This window comes from Amblyraja radiata, chromosome 22 (assembly GCF_010909765.2).
Source record: "Amblyraja radiata isolate CabotCenter1 chromosome 22, sAmbRad1.1.pri, whole genome shotgun sequence".
NCBI classification, from domain to species: domain Eukaryota; kingdom Metazoa; phylum Chordata; class Chondrichthyes; order Rajiformes; family Rajidae; genus Amblyraja; species Amblyraja radiata.
This window is the reverse complement of record NC_045977.1, coordinates 16,734,664-16,762,247: the sequence shown is the minus strand read 5'-3', so window position 1 is coordinate 16,762,247 and position 27,584 is coordinate 16,734,664. Positions and strand designations below refer to the sequence as shown.

Here is a 27,584-nt window from a genome sequence, read left to right as displayed (position 1 = left end):
CTGCCTCACCCGCTGAGTTTCTCCAGCATTTTTGTCTACCCCAAACTCTGGGGTAGGTTTCTGTGGTATTATGAAAATAATTTTCTTTGGTTGACTTTTTTTTTTCCCCCAGTATAATTTGATTAATTGTTCTAAAACCATTTAAAAAAAATATCTTGATCTCTTTTCTCAAATGTCGCATCTGAGGACGAACCTGTACTCAACTGCATGACGTGGACTTGAACATTGGAATCGGCATTTAGTGTTAAGGAGCGAGATCAATGCCATCAGTCTACAGGCCATCAGGACAGGCAGCATCTCTGGATAGAAGGAATGGGTGGTGTCCCTGTTTAAGGAATTGGCACAATTAAAGCATGTAGGATTTGTTATGAAGTACTTGCATGTGTTGAGTACTGACTGGCATCCATCTATTTACCACATATATTAATGATTGTAGGTGAGGGAATTGAATGCCCTATCTCCAAATTTTCAGGTAGCATAAAGCTGAATAGAAATGTGAGCTAGTAATGAGGATGCAAAAAAAGCTCCAGTGTGATTTGGACAAGTTGAGGAAATTGCCTTGTCATGTGGATAAATGCAAGATTATGCACTTTGGCAAAAACAAGAAGGGATATATTACTCTACGAACAATGAGAAATTAGGAAAAGGAGGGTGGGGGGTGAAATGAGACCTGGTGCCCTCATATATCATTGAATGGAAGAAAGCATGGCAGTGTAGCACAAGATAAAGAAGGCAAATAATATGCTGGCTTTCAGAGTAAGAAGAATTGAGTATAGTGCCTTGGTAAGACCACACCTTGAATATTGTGTGCCGTTTTGGTCTCCTTATCCGATGGCACATGGTCCGGTGCTGAGGGAGTGTAGTGAAGGTTCACAGGAATGGAAGGACTGGTGTATGAAGAAAGATTGGGGCAATTAGCCTTGTATTCACTGGCGTTTAGCAGAATGAGAGAGGACCATGCTGAACCTTATGAAATCCTGACAGGTTTGGGCAGACGAGATGAACGAAGAATGTGTTCCCGATGGTGGGGAAGTCCAGAAATAGGAAATCGCGACACAAGGATCTGGGATAAGCCATTTAAGACGATGAGGAAGGGTTTCTTCACCCAATGAGTGGAGAATCTCTGCTGCCAAAGGGTGTTGAAGCTTCATCTTAAATATATTCAGGAGGAGTTCTGAGAAGGCTCTATTGGTTAAAAAGATCAAGCCAGCTTCGTCATTCAATAAGATATTCCTAATGAAACAAAATTCAATACCTCGTCCCAAAAAATGGAAATCTAAATTCCGATCATTGTGTTTCTTATGGCATCAATAAAGGTGCTTGTCTTTTGGCTTTGAGTCTATGCAAACACTGACATTATTTTAAATGAAATGCTTTGAGAGGGTGAGAGTCCAACAATAAGAACTTGAGTGTTCCAAAGTTATTTTTCTCATTATTTGATAATGCTCATTGGATCAGGTAACATCTGTGGACAGAGAGCAATACTGTTAACTTCTCGGGCATTGTGGAATAACAGAAATTGTTGAAATTCTTCTCAAGTCGACCCGAAACGTCACCTATTCCTTTTATCCAGGGATACTGCCAGACCCGCTGAGTTACTCCAGCATTTTGTCTCTTTGACCTGAAATGGAGGTAGATACAAAGTGCTGGAGTAACTCAGTGGGTCAGTCAGTCTGTCTGGAGAAAAAGGATGGTCAGGACCTTTCTTCAGAACCTGAAATGGAAACTGATTGTGTGGGTTGACCCATTGAACACTTCCAATATTTTCTGTTTGTAAATCGCAAAGTACAAGAATAACTCAGTGGATCAAACTGTATCTCTGGGCATAGGCGGCATATCGGGTCAGAACCCTTCTTCATATTAGAGTCTGAATAAGGGCCCGGACCTGAAATGTCAATTACCTCCACAGATGCTGCCTGACCTGCTGAGTTCCTCCAGTACTTCATGTTTTGCTCACAATTCCAGCATCTGCAGTTCCTTAAATGGTCACCAGTTTCAATTTGTATTTCAGAATATACCAACACGTACAATATTTTGCTTTGAAGTATAGTTTAGAGATACAGCGTGGAAACGGGCCCCTTGGCCTACCGAGTCAACGCGGACTAACAATCACCCCATATACTAGTCTATCCTGCTCTCGTGACGATTTACAGAACCTAATTCACCTAAACCCGCACCTTTGGAATGTGGGAGGAAACTGGAGCATCTGGAGAAAACCCACATGGTCACAAGAAGAGCGTGCAAACTCTGTACAGACAGCACCCGTAGTTGGGATCGAACACTGGTCTCTGGCCCTCTCTATGGCAGCATCTCTACCACACTGCCACCAAATAAATGCAATCAGTGTGTGGTTATCTTTCTAAAAGTGTGAACAGGACAGGAGAAAAATACTGGAGAAAAACCAAGCTTAATGCCCTTCCAATATTGGAGCTGAAACACTAATCCCACTGTCGAGTACTGAAATGGAGTAGAGTCCATCCGTCTCTGACAGTGATGCAGAGTTAGCGTAGTCGATTCAATATAAATGAGAGGTTCTTGCAAATCTTATTAATCATTAATTTGATCTCACGAAGAAATAAATTACTTTTTCACGACTTGTCTCAAGAATGCCGTTTACTTCTGGAGTATCATTGACTCTTGCCAGCTTGACAAGGTGGCAAAAGTTGTTTTACTGCATAATTTGAAAATACTCTAGGTTATCAAACCTGGAAGTTAATAGCCAAGATGCATTTCTGTTGAGAGGTTTAGAACTTAATTTATTTGTAGATATGTTACTCTGCCTCAGTCATTTAGTGCTGTGTTATAATGGGCTTTGGAATAATTTATACAACGTGATGAGATTTAATAAAAAAGGAACTGCAGATGCTGGTTTATACCAAAGATGGACGCAAAATGCTGGAATTACTCAACTGGTTAGGCAGCATCCATGGAGAAAATGGATAGAACTGACTGTAAAATCCAGGGATGCTGCCTGACCTGTTGAGTTACTCCAGCATTTTGTATCTAACGTAATTATACTGTTTAGCATGGCATAGCTTAAGAGGTCACTAATTGATATTATAAAACTACAGTTGGAAGAACATAAAGTTTTGATTACTGTTATTAAACTGGAATTTGGGTTTATAATCATAATCGTACTTTATTAGCAAAGTATGTTTTGCAACATACGCGGAATTTGATTTATATTCACACAGTTATACCAATAAAAAGCAACAAAACACACACAATACATTTTAACATAAACATCCACCACAGTGACTCCTCCACATTCCTCACTGTGATAGAAACATAGCAGGAGTAGGCCATTCGGCCCTTCGATCCTGCACTGCCATTCAATATGATCATGGCTGATCATCCAACTCGGTATCCTGTACCTGCCTTCTCTCCATACCCCCTGATCCCTTTAGCCACAAGGGCCACATCTAACTCCCTCTTAAATATAGCCAATGAACTGGCCTCAACTACCTTCTGTGGCAGAGAATTCCAGAGATTCACCACTCTCTGTATGACAGATGTTTTCCTCATCTCGGTCCTAAAAGATTTCCCCCTTATCCTTAAACTGTGACCCCTTGTTCTGGACTTCCCCAACATCGGGAACAATCTGCCTGCATCTAGCCTGTCCAACCCCTTAAGAATTTTGTAAGTTTCTATAAGATCCCCCCTTAATCTTCTAAATTCTAGCGAGTACAAGCCGAGTCTATCCAGTCTTTCTTCATATGAAAGTCCTGACATCCCAGGAATCAGTCTGGTGAACCTTCTCTATACTCCCGCTCTGGCAAGAATGTCTTTCCTCAGATTAGGAGACCCAAACTACGCAATACTCCAGGTGTGGTCTCACCAAGACCCTGTACAACTGCAGTAGAACCTCCCTGCTCCTATACTCAAATCCTTTTGCTATGAATGCTAACATACCATTCGCTTTCTTCACTGCCTGCTGCACCTGCATGCCTACTTTGAGATGACTGGTGTACTATGACACCCAGGTCTTGTTGCATCTCCCCCTTTCCTAATCGGCCACCATTCAGATAATAGTTTACTTTCCTGTTTTTGCCACCGACGTGGATAACCACATTTATCCACATTATACTGCATCTGCCATGCATTTGCCCACTCACCCAGCCTATCCAAGTCACCTTGCAGCCTCCTAACATCCTCCTCACAGCTAACACTGCCCCCCAGCTTTGTGTCATCCGCAAACTTGGAGATGTTGCATTCAATTCCCTCGTCCAAATCATTAATATATATTGTAAATAGCTGGGGTCCCAGCACTGAGCCTTGCGGTACCCCACTAGTCACTGCCTGCCATTGTGAAAAGGACCCGTTTACTCCTACTCTTTGCTTCCTGTCTGCCAGCCAGTTCTCTATCCACATCAATACTGAACCCCCAATACCGTATGCTTTAAATTTGTATACTAATCTCTTACGTGGGACCTTGTCGAAAGCCTTCTGAAAGTCCAGATATAACACATCCACTGGTTCTCCCTTATCCACTCTACCAGTGACATCCTCGAAAAAGTCTATAAGATTCATCAGACGTGATTTACCTTTCATAAATCCATGCTGACTTTGTCCAATGGTTTCACCACTTTCCAAATGTGCTGCTATCCCATCTTTAATAACTGATTCTAGCAGTTTCCCCACTACCGATGATAGACTAACTGGTCTGTAATTCCCCGTTTTCTCTCTCCCTCTCTTTTTAAAAAGTGGGGTTACATTAGCTACCCTCCAATCCTCAGGAACTACTCCAGAATCTAAAGAGTTTTGAAAAATTATCACTAATGCATCCACTATTTCTGGAGCTACTTCCTTAAGTACTCTGGGATGCACGCTATTTGGCCCTGGGGATTTATCGGCCTTTAATCCATTCAATTTACCTAACACCACTTCTCGGCTAACCTGGATTTCACTCAGTTCCTCCATATCATTTGACCCGCGGTCCCCTGCTATTTCCGGCAGATTATTTATGTCTTCCTTAGTGAAGACAGAACCAAAGTAATTATTCAATAGGTCTGCCATGTCCTTGTTCCCCATGATCAATTCACCTGTTTCTGACTGCAAGGGACCTACATTTGTTTTAACTAATCTTTTTCTCTTCACATATCTATAAAAACTTTTGCAGTCAGTTTTTATGTTCCTTGCCAGTTTTCTTTCATAATCTATTTTCCCTTTCCTAATTAAGCCCTTTGTCCTCCTCTGCTGGACTCTGAATTTCTCCCAGTCCTCTGGTAGGCTGCTTTTTCTGGCTAATTTATATGCTTCATCTTTTGTTTTGACACTATCCCTGATTTCCCTTGTTATCCACGGATGCACTACCTTCCCTGGTTTACTCTTTTGCCAAACTGGGATGAATAAAGTTTGATGGAAGGCGAAAAAAAAGTTAAATCTCTTCCCTTCTTTGTACTCCCGCAGTCGGGGGCCTCTAGCCTTCCGTTGACGAGTCGATCTTGGCTCCTGTAGCCGGCGGTCGCGTTGGGGCGATCAAGCTCCCGCATCGGCGGTTCTCAGCTCCCCCGCACCGCGTGATCGGACCCCAGGTCGGGGCTAGTCGAACCTCTTGCAACTTTGGAGCTTCCCGGCATCAGTCTCTACACGAGACTGTGAGCTCCTCAATGTTGAAATCCGCAGGCCGCGGGTTGGAGCGTCGATCCCAAGCAAGGGATTGCAGGCTCAGATGCCAAGTCCACGTCCCCCCGGTGCGACAAAGTCAGTCTCGAGCAAGGCCTCCATCTCCATGATGTTAGGCCGCAGAGCGATCGTAGATATGAACCACAAAACAATCTAATCTCTGGTAAGGTAAGAGATTGAATAAAGGTTTCCCCGACCCCCTCCTCCACCCCCCTACATCAAACAAACCGGAGAACATTAGCACAAACTTTTAAAACACACTAATATAACAAAAGACAAAAAGACAGACATACCGTTGGCGAGGCTGCCATCGCTGACGGCGCCACCCGGTGGTATTGGTTCAACTAATATCATGCAATGAAGGAGTGAGTATGGTATCTTTGTAAACGTGCTTGTTGTGCCAAATTCTGAACACAAAAAGCAATTTTTAAAACTAACTCGAACTCCTCTTGAAATTAATAATGTGCTTTTGATCTAGGTATGTATTGTAATGTGATATCAAAAATATAATATTGATATTGTTTTAGTAATAGGCTTGAACAAACTTCATTTGATTTAACAGAGCATTAAAGTCTCACCATTCATATCAAGTGACATTTTGTAGGCAATTGAAGTAATAATGTATGAAATATTTGTGGGTAAATGTTTTCATTTTGTACTAGGTAACATCCAGGTGTCTTGGATAGATGATACTTCAGCATTTGTAGCTCTGAGCCAACGGGAGCAGGTACAGATCGGTAAGTGAAATTCTCACAGCGTCAAGCATTTCTGCACAAAGGCCAGTGTAATTTTTTTTTTACCGTTTTACGCCCCTCTTCGTGTTCTGTATATATTTTTTGGCAGTATAAAGATCTAGGCGTACTGATTGTCCTCCAATTATTATCCATGCTGTCTCGACAGATTGGCAGGCACCTCTGTCTGGAGCAGAATCACAGGTGGTGTCATCTACCTTTTGCCTGACATCAACAAATGCTCCCAGTCATACAGCAGTGAAACAGGCCGTTCAGCCCAACTTTTATCCATGCCGAGCAAGTTGCCCCATCTAAAATAGTCCCATTTGCATGTGTTTGCCCCATAACCTTCTAAATATTTACCATCCATGTACCTCTCCTGGTCTATTTGAATGCTTTTGAACTACCTGCCTCAACTACCTCCGCTGGCAACTTGTTCCCCATACCCATCACCCCCTGTGCGGTCTTGACCCGAAACATTACCCATTCGTTCTCTCCAAAGATGCTGCCTGCCCCGCTGAGTTACTCCAGCTTTTTGTGTCTACGGTTTTAACCAGCATCGGCAGTTCCTTTCTACACTTTGTGTCTATCTTTGGTATAAACCAGCATTTGCAGTTCATTGTTTCTAGGTCAGGAACTGAGCATGGTAGTCTCTCGGGATGTGTGACTCGGTGATTGAAAACTATATTGGTCGATTATCTATACCGTTTAACTTGGTGTGACATAATAGAAGCAAAACTTCTGGAAGTAGAATGTTTTGCTGTTCAGAAATGTTGGAAGTTTGCCCATGCAGTACATGTGATAGTCACACAGTTCCTTTGATTATTAGGCTACTTGCACTTGTGACAGTCATTCAGCAATTCCCAACTCGGAATAAACACACAAAGTACATACACAAGGGAAATGTTTATTAATCTCCCTCAGCAAGCTCCTAATGTTTTAAAATGGATTTATTAATGTCACTTGCCATATCAATAACAGCAATTTCATCATGAGAATGATGTATCTAAATGTGCGTGCATCACCAGTGCTATTGCTAAATAAGCTAAGAACACGAAGGTGGGGGGGGAGATATTTCTCTTTTCTATCCACAATCTTTCAGCCTGATTATTGGGGGGGGGGGGGAGAATCCAGTGTGAAAATAGGAAGAACTTAATGGAAAACAACAGTATAACTTCTGGAATTACAATTAACAGTGTTGAAATGGGAACCAAGGGGCAAGCTAGCTAGTTGAATCTCATAGACACAAAATGCTGGAGTAACTCAGCGGGTCAGACAGCATCTCTGGAGAAAAGGAATAGATGATGTTTTGGGTTGAGACCCTTCGTCAGACTAAGTCAGGGAGCTGAATCCCATATTGGCGTGATAGTGGGAGGGCGAGAGTAGTGCTAAAGGATGACTGTTTTTCGGAAATCTGTGACCTGTTGTTTACTGCAAACAAACTTCCGACTGGCGCCGACTATGGCTGCCACGGTGTACTGCTCCTTGCTGTTTTGCATGTCTGTGTTCGTCTGTGAAAATTCCACAAAGATCACTTTCATGAGAGAGATACTCATTGACATCAGATATTCGGTACTTCCAAACATCATTTCGGATTTCTCTCACTCGCTGGATTATTTGGACATACTCGTCACCAGAGCTGTAGCTGTGTTCGAGGTCTTGACTGAGGAGGACCCGTGGGAAGTGCTCTAGAGCAGTCACCCGACTCCGGCAACGAGGATTACGCACACCGCTCCCGAGTATATTCCTTGCAAATCTACGTTCTCTCAACAGCAAAGTGAACGAACTGCAACTCCTGCGCCAGACGAACAAGGGCTTCTCTCGAGCCGCTGCCCTGTGCTTCACCGAGACCTGGCTGTGTGAGTCAATCCCAGTGCGCTGCAACTGGCTGGCTTTCAACTTCACAGAAAGGACCGAGAAGCAGAGGCAGTGGGGCAATCAAGAGGCTGTGGAATATGCTTCTATGCTAACCTGAACTGGCGCGGTGGCATCAACTTCCTGACAAACAGGAAGACCATGTGAGGCTGGGAGAGCACATCTCGGACCCGCAGACCCTCAGCATAGGAGCACCGGCTGCGTACTCTCCCCTCTCCATTACTCTACACCCACGACTGCACCTCCACAAACTCCTCTGTCAAGCTTCTCAAGTTTATGAATGACACAACGCTGATTGGACTGATCCAGGATAGGGAGGAATCTGCCTACAGACAGGAAGTGACACAGGTGCTGTCCTGGTGCCTTTGTAACAACCTGGAGCTCAATGCTCTTGAGACAGTGGAATTGGTAGTAGACTTTAGGAGAGCTCCCCCTCCCATCCCCCCCACTCACCATCAACAACACCACAGTCACACCTGTGGAGTCTTTCAACTTCATCTCCAAGTACCTTAAATGAGGGGGTGGTGGGGGGGGGGGGCACCATTGACTCCGCAGTCATAAAGGCCCAACAGAGGATGTACTTCCTGCGCCAGCTGAGGAAACACAATCTGCCACAGGCAATGATGGTCCAATTCTATACTGCCATCGTAGAGTCTGGCCTCACCATCTCCATCATGGTCTGGTTTGGCTCAGCTACCAAGCACGACATCCAGAGGCTGCAGCAAATCGTTTGATCAGCTGAGAAAGTTGTGGGCTGCAACCTTCACCCCCCCCATTCACGGACTGTACACTGCAAGGGCCGGGAAGTGAGCGGGTAAGATCATCTATGACCCCTCTCACCCTGGCCACAAACTCTTTGAAGTACTTCCCTCTGGAAGGCAACTCCGGACTGTCAAAACCACCACAGCCAGACATAAAAACAGCTTTTTTCCATGAGCAGTAGCTCTACTTAATAACCAAAAGTCGGCAGCCACCTGAGGGGGGCGGGCGGGGGAGCGGGCTTTCTGGAGCGCTAGTATAGGTGTTGTGGGCCGAAGGAACTGGTTTTCAGAAGGCTAGTATGGACATTGTGGGCCGAATGGATTCTTGGGCTGGCAGCTCAGTCACTCAGGCCTGGTGGGCTGGAAGTTCAGTCACTCACGGCTGGTGGGCTGGCAGTTGACTGACTCACGGCTGGTGGGCTGGCAGTTGATTGACTCACGGCTGGTGGCCTGGCAGTTGCTTGACTCACGGTTGGTGGGCTCGCAGTTCACTCACGGCTATTCTTTGAAATTCCATTTCAAGCAGGATGCGGGTCATCAAATGCAATTTCATACCATTTCAAGCCGAGTGCAGGCCACCAAATTCAAATGCATTTTCATACCATTTCAAGCAGAGTGCAGGCCACCAAATTCAAGTGCAATTTCATACCATTTGGGCTTTATACTCCTGGCCCCCGGTAGGGGCGTTACCTTCAAAATGGTGATTGACAGGCGAGAGGACCAATCAGCTGATCTCACCATTTTTAAGACATTCATAACTTTTTTATTTGTCATCAATCGGAAAAATCCTCCAGGCTGCCTCAGCGGAGGAGGACTGAGTAAGATGGCCAAAAATCATAGCGATGCATGGTAGCGTCTTTTCTAAAATCAATATACAGTGCAGACAGGAAGTGGTCAAGATGAGACTTTTAGTTATATAGATTCATTTGGTTGTACTTTTGTTATTCAGTTGGAAGATTCTAGAGAGATGATTGCAAACGTCTTGGCTAACACTACAGTAAGGGCCTGAGGGAGATGGATTAAGCCAGGGCCCCTTCTCTTGGGTAGATGCAAATAATCTATGGCATCTTTTTGAAAAGGCGCATGGATATTTTCCTTGATCTCTTGACCTATATTTGGCCTGCAATCAGCATCTTAAAACAGATTATTGTTCCATAAGTGAGAATTTGACTTCCAAATAACATTGCCTCATTTCTTAAATTACAGCAGTGTTTTGCCTTCTAAAGGACTTTGTGAACTCTGAACAGCTTTGGGATATTCCGAAAGAGAACTGATTTCCTAAATCTTGCCAGTGGTACTTGTTCATTTATAGACGAGATAATGTATTAGCACAAGTGTGTGGATAACAAGGCTACGGGGCTATTATTGGTCAACAATTATAAACGCCATAGGAATTCCTTTGGTCCTTCAGAACGTAATATCCAAGTTAATGTTGGTATTTTCAGGAAGCATTATAACAAAGTCTTTCATCAGTCCTATTCCATGTGAATTTACTATCCATTTGTATAGTTTGGTGATCTCCACTGTTTTTCTGAATGCCCCTTTTGTTTCTGCCTCAAGTGTTCTTAAATTGTTTTCATTCCAGGTGGTTGCTGATTAAAGTGACCATTTCCTATGTAACTTATTGATTTGACTGGCAGATAGATATAACAAATCTGGCGGTTATTCATTCTCCGAGTTAATGGATTCCTTAAGCTTTTGATTTACATTAAGCGGGTCGTGAGTCACTGGCATTTTTGCATTGCTTCATGCAAATTTTTGTTCCATTTCAGAGGAAAGTCTATGTTATCTGCAGTTTTAATATTCATCTTTATTTATTTATTTATTTATTTATTAGATCGACCCGTTGCTTAAAGAATTGTACAGTTAGTACTGGCCAAAAGCCCTTGTCAGTAGAGTTGCCCACTATCTGACTGGCCCATTCCAGACTGCAGCAGTGTGCACTGAAGCTCGGTGGGGGAGTCTATGCTCCTTCCATGGCTGGACATTGAGGGGCTAAGCCTATTTGAAATGTTCTTTTTTGGCAAAAGTGAAGAAATATTAGCTCAGTAAATGGAGAAGCAAACATATTTTAAGAATGCTACAGATGCTGGAAATCTGATGGGGAAATGTCAGAAAATTCTAAACTCAGTAGGTCAGGCAGTATCCATGGACAGTTTTTATATCTGGCATCTTTTTGAAGGTCTTCTGGAAATCCAAAATAAAACGTTACAAAAGATACAGATAAGATAAGTAGTTTACCAATATGTTACCGGGGTTGTTTTTAGTTGTGCATAAGTATGGAGAAGTTGGAAAAATTCTTCTTGGAACAGAAGCGGTTAAGAGTTGATGTAAGAAAGATGAATTTCATGAACCGTGAATAGATGAAATGCACTTCTCTGGTAAGCTGCATCAGTGTTCTAACATTATAAGTATACCATCATTGCATCATATAATTAGCAGCACAATGGCGCAGCTGGTAGAGCTGCTTCCCCAATGTCAGAGACCCGGTTCATTCCTGACTCGGGGTCCTGTCTGTGTGGAGTTTGCATGTTCTCCCTGTGACTGTGTGGCTTTCCTCCCACATTCTTCTCCTTTAGGAAACAGACAGGTACTTGGATAGAACAGGTTTGGAGGGATATGGACCAAATACAGGCAGGTACTAGTGTGGCTGGGACATGTTGACCGGTGTGGGCAAGTTCGGACGAAGGGCCTGTTTCCACACTGTTTCACTCTATCTCGAATCCCAAAGATGTGCAGTTTTGTAGGTTAATTGGCATACTTAAAAATTGCCCCTAATGTGTAGGGAGTTGAAAAGAAAATGGGAAAACATAGAACTAATGTGAACAGGTCAACAATGATTGCCGTCGATTCGGTGGGTTGAAGGGATTGTTTCCATACTGTATCTCTATAACTAAATTACAAAATTTGGGCGAGGGGTAGTTGATGTTGAAGTTTTTTTAATTCGTTTCTTCCCATGTGGAATATATGGAATAAACTTGTAGGCTTACAGATTGTAGAGCAAAAAGTGTGGGCAAAAACATGACTGCACAAAGGACTTGAATGGGCATTGACTTAAATGGCTGCCTCCTGTTCAGAATACTACAGTGTCTCTGGAGCCTTGCAAAAACAGTTTGAAACATGATATCCTGTTAATAGTGTCTGACTGTTTTTAGTGTCATCAATTTTGGTCTGTTGCTGATCTCCATCTGTTATGGCCCACTGCTTACGCGTATTAATGTGCTCTGCCAGTAATCTAGAGATTCAAGTATTTCTGTGCAGAATTTTTCTGGAGCATGGTAATTCCTTGATTTCAAAAATAGGTACCATTCTGTTGCTTTTTGTTGGAGGGAAGTGTATGGTTTCTGGTAAAGATAACATGTGTCACTTTGTTTAAAAATTGAGTTGACGCAGGCTGATGCATTATAAATGGAAATAATTGTTTTCGTAAGACGCACCAATATAATGTTTGAAATAAACTCCAAATATTGGAAAGGAGTCGGGGAAGACACTAATTGGCAAATTCAGCTGTTGGTTTTCATCTGAGGGTTTTGATGGTTGGCTCTGGTCCCATTTTATGAGCAACAGTTGTCAACTTGTAACCTTGGTGCAGGCACGTGCCGTGAGTAATTACTCGGGGTAGGCAGTCAGTCGACTTTTATAAAGTAATTTGTCTTCAAAACGCTCATCTCTTAATAAAGTATTTAAAAACATATAGCTCAAAGAAATTTGCTCACCACGTTATTTGTACACAAACTCCATTCTTCTCTCTTTGTTTCTTAAGATACTCTTAAGATAATGACAATCCATGTGCGAAAAACCCGCCAGGAAACTTGCACTGCGCATGCGCAGTATGCTGCGCAGCACATGCATGCAGTCCACGGTGCAAAGGCAGAATTTCGGCCACCTTTATAGACCGTTGTCATTGAAGGCTTGAAGCAGCTTTGAAGGCACGCGAGTTGCACATACTTTCGTGTGTTACATGTACTGCGGATGAAAGGTATGGGAAAATTATGCCTACCTAAGAGATCGATCTACTAGGTAGGAATAATTCTTCCATGCCTTTAAGGGCCTGTCCCACTTGGGAGACCTCCAACGCGACCTTAAGCGACTAAAAAAAATCAAGGTTGTGGTGACCTACAACCTCCTACGATCTTCCTCGACTATGTGTACGACCTACGACTATGTTGAAGACCTCCCTCGACTATGAAGAAGACCTCCTTCGACTATGTTGAAGATTGGCTTCGACCATGTACGTTTTACTCGAGGATGGTCTCTGGCAAATTGGTCCGTGAATGAGCACGACCCCCTTCCACCTCAGAGCACCACAGCGAAAACCAACAACGACCAGTGACAAGTGACAGCTCAAATGATCACCTGATAAAATGATGTTATGTCTGCATTTTTTTTTTTCACTAAAAAATGCCTCCCAGGTTGTTTTATAAAAATAATAAAAAATCATTCTGAACAATGCATGCAAGGAAGGAACTAGTTTGGAGGATGTTAGTAAAAATACAATTACTGGTGTTTGCAGTAGCCCTTTTGCTTCAGCAGCTTTTTAAGAAAGGCAGAAGGGGAAGAGCAAGGGTGAAGAGGAAGCACAAGAAGAGTTCGCAATGGGTGAATGAAGATGATGTGATGGACTGTCCCTGTACACCAGATGACTGGAAGAGAGTGGTGCTGGGCATTGACAAAAGATGGAACTTTAAGCACACATGTGGGGCAGTGGATGGCAAGCATGCCATTCTTGTCACTGTGCCCCTCATTTTCCTTTTTGTACCGGATGGCATTCTGCTGGAACTATTCCTCAATGTCCCCCTCCTGCTGCCTGGTGAAGGTGTAGGGCATAACCTTCCTCCAGACCTCCCTCACCACCAATGGGGCATCTGCCTCTGATGCTGTGTCAGACACAGGAGAAAGAGCTGTTATGCTGCCTTCAACTGAAGCAGTGAAGGTGGTGGGGTCATATACTACCACCCTGGTCTCCTCCTCCAGGGGCTCTCTCATGCAGGGCTACCTCCTCCTGTACTATCACCTCCTGTGGCATCACCTGCCACTCCTCCTGAGTGGGCAACACCTGCATGCAGGTTTATTTTAGGGTTGTGCCCTCCCCTGCGTTGCTGCCTTTTTGGTGCCATCTCTAAAACACAAGTCTCCTCTCCAGAAATCTCTCCAGCTATGAATGAACATGCCTTGGAGTGAAAGAGGTGACGTTCTGCTGTTTAAATTACCTTTTTTTTCCTACTAACCTTTTTTTTAACCTCAGAGCTATTACCTTCAACCACCTACGACTAGCATCACGACCAACTACGACCGGATTCGACTAGACCTACGACTAAAGAAATATCGATTTTTCCCATGGCGACCTATTTTTAGTCGGGGTCGATTTTTAACATCTTGAAAAATATGCCGCGACCTAGCTGAAGCCTCGCCTACGCGGAGACCACTCTCGACATGAAGGAGAGTGACGAAGACCTCCTGCGACCACTTGGGGACCTTGCCACGACTATGGGTCGCTGGCAAACTCGCCAGAGGTCGCGGTGGAGGTCGACCAAGTGGGACAGGGGTTTTACTATTTACTAGACCAAGTGGGACCCGTTGGGGGGGGGAAGGGTAGAGAGGGAGAGAGAGAGGGAAGGACAGACGACGGAGGAGAGGCAGACGCAGAGAGTGGCAACAACCTCCGCACCATGCGCCGACACGAGGACCGGGAGCGAGGCGGCTGGCGAGCGAGCATTGACCAAAGGACCGCGAGTTGGGCCGCCGCAGTCTTCAGCTATAATTTCATCTCCGGCTGCGTCTCTTGTATAACGTGGGTGGTGATGTCACTCGCAGCGTGAGGAAGAAGGCACGCAGATCCATTGTGATGTCATCGGCGAAAGACAGTTGTTTTTAAATTCAAAGTTTTGCCAGATTTTTTAACGTTTTCATTAACTCGAGAAATAAAATATGACATTTTCTGATACGTCGATTTTGGACTCCAGGGGAAAAATGTCTACCGGAATATAAACATTTTTATCGTTATCGCGTCGGTTTTTTCAAGAAGATGTGATTACACACACACACACACACACACACCCCGCGCACACACACACCCCGCACGCACACACGCACACACACACACACACACACACACACACACACACACACACACCCCGCGTGCGCGCGCACACACACACACACACCCACACACACCCCGCGCGCGCGCACACACACAAAAGACAAAAGCCACACACACACACACCGCGCGCCGCACACACACACACACATTTTTATCGTTATCGCGTCGTTTTTTTCAAGAAGATGTGATTACACACACACACACCCCTCGCACACACACACACACACACACCCCGCGCGCACGCACACACACACACACACACCCCGCGCGCGCGCACATACACACACACAAAAGACAAAAGCCACACACGCACACGCACACACACATACACACACACAAAAGACACATCCAAGATCAGAGTTTTATAACTTGGTGGCCCTTCTCGATTATGATGGTCGTATCAGCCATGTTTTCTGTACGGTCTCAAACAATAGTGACATGAACGTTCAATGTTTGACATTGGTAATGGTGTGCACAAAGCCAGGAGAATGGCTTGCCATTCAGGTTAATGCCTTCAGTTCTTCAGCTCTTTCTATAAACAAAATCCACTGAAAGGAGCCATGCCCTTATTTTAGCAGCAAGACTGGGGAGATTTCTTCTGGGAAAACAATATTTCTGCAAAGGGTCTTCAACTCTCAATCTTTTAACTGACACAGAGTGTTGTTAACTAATCAGCTAAAGGTATGATTTTTATTTTCTCTCACTCCTTCCCAACCAACCCTCCTCTCCCTCTGGAGGCTCTGGTGGGTTTTTTTTCTCTCCAGGGTGTTCTTGCTAAGATCACTGTTGACGGATTCGAGTTTAGGTTTATAATTGTCACGTGTTCTGAGGCACGGTGGAAAGGTTTGTTATGTATGCTATCCGATCAAATCAGGTAACACTATATGTAAATACAATCAAACCAAACAATATGAAGAGAAAGGTGTAGAGTGCAGAATGTAGTTCTCGGCATTGTAGCGCAATTGTTCCATAGACAAAATCCAATGTCTGCAATGAGGTAGAGGAGAATTGGATCGTATCTTGTGGAAGGACCATTCGGAAGCCTGGTAACACACGGAAAGAACATAAAGTGCTAGAGTAACTCAGTTGGCTAGGCCACATTTCTGGAGGACATGAATAGGTGACGTTTCAGGTCGAGACACTTCTACAGACTCAAAGTCTATGTCAAAGTCAATTTTATTTGTCACATGCACATCACATGCAGTGAAATGAATTTGCCAGCAGCGATACACTTAAAAAGAACACAACACACAATAAAAATTTAACACAAACATCCACCACAGCATTCTTCACTGTGGTCGGGGCCATAGTCACCGCTACAGACGGCCCGATGTGCAGGCGGTGGAACACACTCTGCGGCTTGGATGTCCCGAATCGGCACTTTCCTACCGGAGTCCGTGGCTTCAGGATGTTATAGGCCGCAGGCCGACTGTCGGAACTCTTCTCCAGCGATCCCCAGCGAGGGATCCCAGGCTCCGGATGGTAAGTTCTCGTCATCTGTGTCCTCCAGTTGCTACCTGACCCACTAAGTTATGCCAGCACTCTGTTCTACGCAAGATTCCAGCAGTTCCTCGTGTCGACAGAAGAAAAGAAGCAGTGTAGGTGTTCCTGAAGTGAATATAATCTTTTGTGAGGTTGCTTTTATCCCAGATGGGGGATGAGGGACATTTACTGGAAGTATTTACTGAAACGTCATTGCCAGCACAGTTGCTGCTAATTCAGCCTTAAATATACAAATTAATAGTATGTTGTGGATCCTGGATGAAAAAAACCTGCTGCTGAGTTCTGAATCATCATTTTTGCATGATGAATGGAAATGTTACTCAGCAGTCCCATGGGTGTAAAAATCAAAGTGCATTCTGAATTAAATACTTGAAGGATTGATCATCACTGCCTGCTTATTCACTGCTGCCGTGTACAGAATGTTCTTTGTCCAGCTGCCTTCAGTCTACAACTCTACTTTCATGTTTTGCTAAGCCAATTGGCATATATATCTTCATCGTGCCAGAATTGTGTTAAACATTGGGAGTGGTGCAGTGGTAGAGTTGCTGCCTTACAGTGCCAGAGACCCAGGTTCGATCCTGACTATGTTGTCTGCACGGAGTTTGTATGTTTTCCCCATGACCATGTGATTTTCCTTCCACACTCCAAAGACATGCAGGTTTGTAGGTGAATTTGGCTTCAGTAAAACATTTAAATTGTCCCTAAGTCTGCAGGGTCGTGCTAGTGTATGGGGTGGTCGGTGCGGACTCGGTGGACCAAAGGGCCTGTTTCCACGTTGTATTTCTAAACTAAACTAAATTTATACCAAAATGTTGCTGCAGTTCCACCTCCTGGATTTTTTGCATTATTTCTTTCCAATGTAGACACTTTAAGTCTGTTTTATTTCCTCTTACCTTGAGGCAATTAAGGTGTAAACTTCCTAATTAATTATTTGGCATGTTGATAGCTGGATGACTTTTAATAAACTCCAAATATTGGATAGGGGTCGGGGAAGACTCTAATTGGCAAATTCACCTGTTGGTTTTCATTTGCGGGTTTTGATAGTTGGCTCTGGTTCCATTTTATGAGCAACAATTGTCATCTTGTAACCTTGGTGGCCTTTCTCAGATATGATGGTTGTGTCAGCCATGTCTTCTGTACGGTCTCAAACAATAGTGAGGTGGACGTTCAATGTTTGACATTGGTAATGGTGCGTATAAAGCCAGGAGAATGGTTACTCCCTTCAGTTCGTCAGCTTTGTATAAACAAAATCCACTGAAAGTAGCCATGCCCTTACTTTAGCAGCAAGACTGGGGAAATCTCTTCTTGGAAAACAATATTTCTGCAAAGGGTCTTCAGCTCTCAATCTTTTAACTGACACATAGAGTTTTGTTTGCTAACCAGATAAAGGTGTGATTTACTTTTCTCTCCTTCCCTTCCCAACCAACCCTCCTCTCCCTCTGGAGGCTCTGGTGGGGTTTTTTTTCCTCTCCGGGGGGTTCTTGTGAAGATTATTTTTGACAGATTCGGGTTTCGGTTTATAATTGTCACATGTTCTGAGGCACGGTGGGAAGGTTTGTTATGCATGCTATCCGATCATGTGGGTTTGGCCACATCTCTGGAGGACATGAATAGGTGACGTTTCAGGTCGGGACCCTTCCGCAGACTCATCTGTGTCCTCCAGTTGCTACCTGACCCACTAAGCTATTCCAGCACTCTGTGTTCTATGCTGGATTCCAGCAGTACCTCGTGTCGACAGCAGAAAAGAACCAGTGCAGGTGTTCCTAAAGTGAATATAATCTTTTGTGAGCTTGCAGACAGACTTTTGGACAAAATTTTAAAGACATGTTGAAACACACTGAAGCTTTAGAAAAGGCATGAGTAACACAAACCCTGTTTGCTGTATTCCAAAGGAGGAGTTGCCCCTCTATAAACACTTGCAGAGTTTTTGGAACTGTCATGCAGCTTTATAGTACTGTATTAATAATGCACAGAATCCATTTCTTGCTAGTACCTCCCTTTATAGTCCCTGGTCAGGATTCAATGCTTTCACCACCATGAGCTGGGTTTGATTCTCAGTCACAAATGTGTAGGGAGGTTGCAGGGCAGTTGAGGTAACTACCCGTGACCCGTACTGTTGTCATGCAAAGCCTTCTGGAGTACAAGTGGTGAATGTCAGGTAAGCACTTGCTATGGCTTCCAGTGCAGCGGGCCTGTCTTCCGTCCCATCATCCGGACTCCACGCTGATTTGTTCCACACTCGCTGACCCTGGGCTATCTGTCCCTCCTGTGTGTGGGGGGGGGGGGGGGGTGAATCACCCGGTCCGTGGGTCGGGGGAGGTGAATCACCCGGTGTGGGTGTCGGGTGGTTGAGTCACCCCATGTGGTGGTGGGGGTCGGGGGGGTGAATCACCCCGTGTGTGGGTCGGGGGGGGGGGGGTCGTTAATCACCCCTTGTGTCTTGTGTGGGTCGGGGGTTGGATCACCCCGGTGTGGGGGTCCGGTGCTGGTGCAGTGCGGTCAGTGACTGGGTGAGCGGTGGGACCAGACTGTCCCCAACTCTGCTGCGGCTGATGGGGATGTTGCCAGGTTTATGGCCCCGTGTGTCCGCAGCCCAGAGCCGCGGCCCCGCTCCACCCATCCCCGTGTGTGGCCGACCCACAGCCGGTGACGGGACTGAAGGCGGCCGTGGCTGGACAGTGTTGACCCCGGGGGGAGAGTGGGGACTGTCTGGAGGGATCCGCTCCTTCGGCCGCTTACACCTTGGTGCTGCCTTGTACTCCAGAAGGCTTGTGCTACCCCATGCGTCACGCCCTTTGACATTATGACCTTGCGTGCAAGCCCCCCTATTGTTACCTGATAGAAGTACAGGCACCTTCCGTTTTACATGGGGATTATGTTCTTTATAACAGCACGTAATTCAAAAACTTGTAAATTAAACATACACACGACTACACTGCCTGATGTAAATTTGAGCACATTACTCCAAGAGTACCAGGCATGAGATTTCTCATTTCTGCGGATTTTGAAATTTGATAAGGTATCATCGTCGCGAGGCTTCGCCGCTGTCGACGCCCCACTTCACGCCTCCATGGTGCCGACCTGGGCCCCAGCCGCGGGCACCGTTGGCCGTTTTGTCCGCCTGGGCTTCTAAGCGACGATCCAGGAGGCATCGAGACCACAGAGCCTCTAAAGGCCCCGTTTCCAATTCACAGCCGTGGGCAATCGAGATGCCTTCTGGCTGCCCAATACAATGTATTGTTGCATTTCCAACTTGGGCTCGCTAGTGAGTCAGCAATTAGCACTCCTTAATAGTCACTGACTTTGCAAATTCTGGCAATCCGAAAATGTCCAGCAATCAAAAGACGATATAAGATTATTCGCTTATTTTTCTTTTTTTTCAATAATTTAACCATAGATTTAAAGAAATTAAATCTTTAATTTCAAATTTTGCAGTGTTATTTTCACATCTTAAATTCCAGGTTGAGATGTTAATATTTTGTCCACTCTACTTAATTTGACTGAGTAGCTATGTAGCACAATATGATCATCTTTGAAGTAGATGGATCTTCATTTTCATAACTGTTAAGAGTTGGATTTGTAATTCATTTGGCGTTTAAATACAATGGTAAAGTATACTTCTCTTTAATTAGAGTAAACAAGCAAGGAACAGGTATCATGTTACAAGTAGGTGTAATATTAAATATCTTCAATATGACTTAAGTGTAAACAAGCGATGAGTTGGTGTCATTTTAAGGTGCGATTATCACAAATTTTCTGTGTAAATTAAGTGACAAGCAAGTAAAATGTGTTATTTTAAGTTATAATTTAAAAAAATACAGTATAAATTAAGGGTAAACATAGAAACATAGAAATTAGGTGCAGGAGTAGGCCATTCGGCCCTTCGAGCCTGCACCGCCATTCAATATGACCATGGCTGATCATCCAACTCAGTATCCCGTACCTGCCTTCTCTCCATACCCTCTGATCCCCTTAGCCACAAGGGCCACATCTAACTCCCTCTTAAATATAGCCAATGAACTGGCCTCGACTACCCTCTGTGGCAGAGAGTTCCAGAGATTCACCACTCTCTGTGTGAAAAAAGTTCTTCTCATCTCGGTTTTAAAGGATTTCCCCCTTATCCTTAAGCTGTGACCCCTTGTCCTGGACTTCCCCAACATCGGGAGCAATCTTCCTGCATCTAGCCTGTCCAAGCCCTTAAGAATTTTGTAAGTTTCTATAAGATCCCCTCTCAATCTCCTAAATTCTAGAGAGTATAAACCAAGTCTATCCAGTCTTTCTTCATAAGACAGTCCTGACATCCCAGGAATCAGTCTGGTGAACCTTCTCTGCACTCCCTCTATGGCAATAATGTCCTTCCTCAGATTTGGAGACCAAAACTGTACGCAATACTCCAGGTGTGGTCTCACCAAGACCCTGTACAACTGCAGTAGAACCTCCCTGCTCCTCTACTCAAATCCTTTTGCTATGAAAGCTAACATACCATTCGCTTTCTTCACTGCCTGCTGCACCTGCATGCCCACTTTCAATGACTGGTGTACCATGACACCCAGGTCTCGCTGCATCTCCCCTTTTCCTAGTCGGCCACCATTTAGATAATAGTCTGCTTTCCTGTTTTTGCCACCAAAATGGATAACCTCACATTTATCCACATTATACTGCATCTGCCAAACATTTGCCCACTCACCCAGCCTATCCAAGTCACCTTGCAGTCTCCTAGCATCCTCCTCACAGCTAACACTGCCCCCCAGCTTAGTGTCATCCGCAAACTTGGAGATATTGCCTTCAATTCCCTCATCCAGATCATTAATATATATTGTAAATAGCTGGGGTCCCAGCACTGAGCCTTGCGGTACCCCACTAGTCACTGCCTGCCATTGTGAAAAGGACCCGTTTACTCCTACTCTTTGCTTCCTGTTTGCCAGCCAGTTCTCTATCCACATCAATACTGAACCCCCAATGCCGTGTGCTTTAAGTTTGTATACTAATCTCTTATGTGGGACCTTGTCGAAAGCCTTCTGGAAGTCCAGATACACCACATCCACTGGTTCTCCCCTATCCACGCTACTAGTTACATCCTCGAAAAATTCTATAAGATTCGTCAGACATGATTTACCTTTTGTAAATCCATGCTGACTTTGTCCAATGATTTCACCACTTTCCAAATGTGCTGCTATCCCATCTTTAATAACTGACTAGCAGTTTCCCCACTACCGATGTTAGACTAACTGGTCTGTAATTCCCCGTTTTCTCTCTCCCTCCCTTCTTAAAAAGTGGGGTTACGTTTGCTACCCGCCAATCCTCAGGAACTACTCCAGAATCTAAAGAGTTTTGAAAGATTATTACTAAAGCATCCACTATTTCTGGAGCTACTTCCTTAAGTACTCTGGGATGCAGCCTATCTGGCCCTGGGGATTTATCGGCCTTTAATCCATTCAATTTACCCAACACCACTTCCCGGCTAACCTGGATTTCACTCAATTCCTCCAACTCCTTTGACCCGCGGTCCCCTGCTATTTCCGGCAGATTATTTATGTCTTCCTTAGTGAAGACGGAACCAAAGTAGTTATTCAATTGGTCCGCCATATCCTTGTTCCCCATGATCAACTCACCTGTTTCTGACTGCAAGGGACCTACATTTGTTTTAACTAATCTCTTTCTTTTCACATATCTATAAAAACTTTTGCAGTCAGTTTTTATGTTCCCTGCCAGTTTTCTTTCATAATCTATTTTTCCTTTCCTAATTAAGCCCTTTGTCCTCCTCTGCTGGTCTCTGAATTTCTCCCAGTCCTCCGGTATGCTGCTTTTTCTGGCTAATTTGTACGCATCATCCTTCGCTTTGATACTATCCCTGATTTCCCTTGTTATCCACGGATGCACTACCTTCCCTGATTTATTCTTTTGCCAAACTGGGATGAACAATTTTTGTAGTTCATCCATGCAGTCTTTAAATGTCTTCCATTGCATATCCACCGTCAACCCTTTTAGAATTAATTGCCAGTCAATCTTGGCCAATTCACGTCTCATACCCTCAAAGTTACCTTTCTTTAAGTTCAGAACCATTGTTTCTGAATTAACAATGTCACTCTCCATCCTAATGAAGAACTCAACCATATTATGGTCACTCTTGCCCAAGGGGGCACGTACAACAAGACTGCTAACTAACCCTTCCTCATTACTCAATACCCAGTCTAAAATAGCCTGCTCTCTCGTTGGTTCCTCTACATGTTGATTTAGATAACTATCCCGCATACATTCCAAGAAATCCTCTTCCTCAGCACCCCTGCCAATTTGATTCACCCAATCTATATGTAGATTGAAGTCACCCATTATAACGGTTTTGCCTTTGTCGCACGCATTTCTAATTTCCTGTTTGATACCATCTCCAACTTCACTACTACTGTTAGGTGGCCTGTACACAACACCCACCAGCGTTTTCTGCCCCTTAGTGTTTCGCAGCTCTACCCATACCGATTCCACATCCTCCAAACTAATGTCCTTCCTTTCCATTGCGTTAATCTCCTCTCTAATCAGCAACGCTACCCCACCTCCTTTTCCTTTCTCTCTATCCCTCCTGAATATTGAATATCCCTGGATGTTCAGCTCCCAGCCTTGGTCACCCTGGAGCCATGTCTCCGTGATCCCAACTATATTATAGTCATAAATAGCTATCTGCACATTCAACTCATCCACCTTATTACGAATGCTCCTTGCATTGAGACACAAAGCCTTCAGGCTTGTTTTTACAACACTCTTACACCTTATACAATTATGTTGAAAAGTGGCCCTTTCTGATTTTTGCCCTGGTTTTGTCTGCCTGCCACTTTTACTTTTCACCTTGCTACCTATTGCTTCTACCCTCATTTTACACCCCTCTGTCTCTACGCTCACACATTTAAGAAACCCTTTCCCTTTAACTCCATCCTCCACTATCCCATTCGACACCCCACCCCCCTTATTCAGTTTAAAACCACCCGTGTAGCAGTGGCAAACCTGCCTGCCAGAATGCTGGTCCCACACCTGTTAAGATGCAATCCGTCCCTTTTGTACAGTTCCCCCTTACCCCAAAATAGATCCCAGTGATCTAAGAATCTAAATCCCTAAAACAGGCAAGAAAACTGTCATTTCAAGGTTCAATTATCAAAAAACGTTCTGCCCCCTTTTACCCCCGCCTGGAACCCTACCAGGGGGCAATGCCCCCTGGACCCCCATCTCTCTTCCTCTTTTTTTCTGTTTATTTCCCGTCTCATGCCTGAGAACGTGTGTGTATTTCAGGCTTTGGTATTAAATGAACAAGCGTGTTATTCCAAAAACTCAAATGTCAAAGACTAGAGAGCACTAGAGACTTACGGTGAGAAAGTCAAGGTTTAAAGGAGATGTGCAGGGCAAGTTTTTTTTTTACAGTGGGTGGTGAGTGCCTAGAACATCCAGCCATGGATGGTGGTGGATGCAGATACAATAGGGGCATTTTAAGAAGCTTTTGGATAGGCACATGGATATGGAGGGCTATGTGTTGCATGTGTGCGGAGGAGATTAATTTAACTTGGCATCAAGTTCGGTATGGACATTGTGCGCTGAATGACCTGTTACTGTACTGTGTGACATCATTGAGTTTTTTGCCTTTAAACAGCCGTGTTGGTTATAATATAGTGTCATAGAGTAATGCAGCGTGGCAACAAGACGTTCGGCCCAACTTGCCCACACTGACCAACATGTCCCATCTGTCTGCATTTGGCCCCTATCCCTATAAACTTGTCTTATACATGTACCTATCTAACTGTTTCTTAAACATTGCGATAGTCCCTGGCTCAACTACCTTCTCTGGCTGTTTGTTCCATACGCCACCACCCTTTGTGTGGAAAAAGTTACCCCTCGGATTCCTATTAAATCTTTTCTCCTTCACCTTAGACCAATGTCCTCTGGTTCTCACAAACTGATAGCACTAAGGGTACATGAGGTATCTCAATTGACTTTGGAAACGTCATGTTTTTCTTGTGGTTGCTGATTTTCTCAGGCTTGTGCTTGCCTTCCGCCTCGTGTACCATTGTACAGTGTGCTGCGTCTGGGGAAATTATTTGGTCCAAGTCATGTGCTTTTATCGCCCCGTTTGGCCATTGTCAACTTTGTTTATTGCACCTGATAGCCTTTGTTTATTTGTTGACTGTTCTCTAAACCTTTTGATAATATTTCTCTTGAGTTTGAGTGAAGACAGGCCCTTTGGCCCAACTTGCCCACACTGCCGAACATGTCCCACCTGCAGCATTTGGCCCATATCCCTATAAACCTGTCCTATCCATGTACCTATCTAATTGTTTCTTGAACGTTGCAATAGTTCCTGCCTCAACTGCATCCTCTGGCAGCTCGTTCCACCCACCCTTTGTATGAAAAAGTTACTCCTCAGATTCTTACTAAATCTTTCCCCCTACATTAAACCCGTGTCCTCTGGTCCTCTTCCCCTACTCTAGGCCAGGGACTGTGAGCATCTATCCTTGACAGAAGGATATAACATTATTACATAGGGTAGACTCAAAATCTTTTCCCAAGGTGGAAATATTCAAACCTCTAGGGCACCGCTATAAAGTGAGAGGGGGAGTTTTTCTACACAGAATAGTGGCAGCCTGGAACACACTGCCAGGGATAGTGGTGGATGCAGATATGATAGTGGCGTTTTAAAATGCTTTTAGATAGGGACATGAAAGTGGAGGGAATAGAACAATATGGATCGTGTACAGGCAAATGAGATCAGTTTAACTTGGCATCTTGTGTTTGGCACAAACATCGTGGACTGAAGTGCCCGTTCCAGTGTTGTACTGTTCTATGTTCCATGGTTTGCTGAAAATTACTCGGCAAAGAATTAAAGCTGTAGTGGACGTTTTGTCATTCCAACCAAATTTGTAATTCAAGCTGCTGGTTTTCATTAGTAATGAGGGTCCCTTATTGTTCTAATCTATTCCAATTACCATCCTCAACCATTTCCAGTATTCGATTACTGCTATTGAAATCGAGCACCATAAAATTAATGTTCAGTTATTTTGAGTTGCTTATTAAAAGGTGCATTAAAGACATTTTTCATCTGTGATCAACAAAGTGAATAATTTGATTGTATGTAAATCATTTCACTTGTATTGACATTGCACTTCCCCATATACTTCGGACCAATTTAATCTATTGTCTTACTCCTCTTAACAATCCTTCTGTTTCCTTCCTCTTCCTGCACCCAACAGCTTTCAGGGAAACTCCATTACTAATAAATGTTTTTTTATGGTTTAGCCATAATTGTAAAAAAATATTTACTTAAACTTCAAGTTCACTTGGCAAATTGCTTTGAAAGAAACAATTAACATTGCAACATATTTATCATTTGTTTCTCTGAGCCTTCATGATATAATTTTCTCACAGAAAAAACATAGAAAAATAGGTGCAGGAGTAGGCCTTTCGAGCCAGCACCATTCAATATGATCATGACTGATTATCTAAAATCAGTACACTGTTCCTGCTTTTCCCCCTTAACCCTTGATTCCTTTAGCCCTAATAGCTAAATCCAACTCTCTCTTGAATTGTATTTTGTACATTGATCATCTTTTTGAAGTATATTCAAAGTTGTGTTTGGATTTTCTCATCGAGAAAGTCACAATTTCCTAATTGATGAATGAGTCACTCCGAAGTTAAAACAAAGTTCTAATGAATTCATAAACAGGCAGAGGTTATTGAAGGGCAGGTGACTAGACGACAGATGAATCACAATTTGTGGAAAAGGGGTATTTTGTAATATGCACTTTATTCCCCTAACCCCATTTTGTATGACTATATAGATCAAACTATATTCTCGAGTTAGAATTAGAACTATTGGAAACATTGCCATTAAGCTAAAGGGAGACGTTGGGCAAGCTAGGACTTTATTCCTTGGAGGCGTCGGAGGTTGAGGGGATGTTCTTGGGTGTATCAGATCATGAGGGAATAAATATGGTGAAGCACAGAGCCTTTTAACCAGAGTAGAGGAATCAAGAACCAGGGGACATGGGTTTAAGGTGAGAGGGGCAAGATTTAATAGGAACCCGAGGGGAAACTTTTCACTCACAATGGTGAGTATCTCGAACAAGCTGTCAGGGGAGGTAGTTGAGGCAGGTACTATAAACAACTTTTAAAAGACATTTGGGCAAGTACATGGATAGGAAAGGTTTAGAGGAATATGGGGTAAATGTAGATGGGGCATCTTGGTGGACATGGGCAAGTTGGGTCGAAGGGCCTGTTTCCATGCTATATAATTCTCTGACTTTTTGGGGTACCACAATCTAAAATTTATACCTCTAAAATTTAGGAAAGAACTGCAGATGCTGGTTTAAATCGAAGGTAGACACAAAATGCTGGAGTAACTCAGCGGGACGGGCAGCATCTCCAGAGAGAAGGAATGGGTGATGTTTTGGGTCAAGATCCTTCTTCAGAAGCCAATCAAGTCTACTCCACCATTCAATCGTAGCTGATCTAGCTTTCCCACTCAACCCAATTCTCCTGCCTTTTCCCCATAACCCCTGACACCCGTACAAATCAAGAATCTGTCAATATCCGTCTTAAAAAATATCCATTGACTTTGTCCCCACAGATGTCTGTGGTAATGAAATCCACAGATTCAAAACCCTTGACTAAAGTAATTCCTCCTCATCCCCTTCTAAAGATATGTCCTTTTATTCTGAGACTATGGCCTCTGGTCCGAGACTCTCCCACTAGTGGAAACATCCACTCTATCAAAGCCTTTCGCTGTTCGGTATGTTTCAATGAGGTCCCCCCTCATTCTTCTAAACACCAGCGAGTACAGGCCCAATGCCGTCAAACACTTATCATATGTTAACCCAATCATTCCTGCGATAATTCTTGTAAACCTCCTCTGGACTCTCTCCAGAGGCATGTTGTCTTCATGAATGAGCTTTTCCTTCTGAAATTAAATCAAGGACATGGGGACAAGCTTACCCCCTAACTTGATGTAGTAGTATT

At 44.0% G+C, this 27,584-nt stretch overlaps 1 protein-coding gene across 3 annotated transcripts in view; it reads left to right on the top strand.

Annotated features, from left to right (window-relative positions):
- Window positions 1-27,584, top strand: part of parn (poly(A)-specific ribonuclease) — a 132,119-nt gene that overhangs the window by 60,929 nt on the left and 43,606 nt on the right. For all 3 annotated transcript variants that reach the window (XM_033040485.1, XM_033040484.1, XM_033040486.1), the window contains exon 21: window positions 6,288-6,362. In XM_033040485.1, the coding sequence (XP_032896376.1) occupies window positions 6,288-6,362 (75 nt within the window). The remainder of the gene's footprint in view (window positions 1-6,287; window positions 6,363-27,584) is intronic.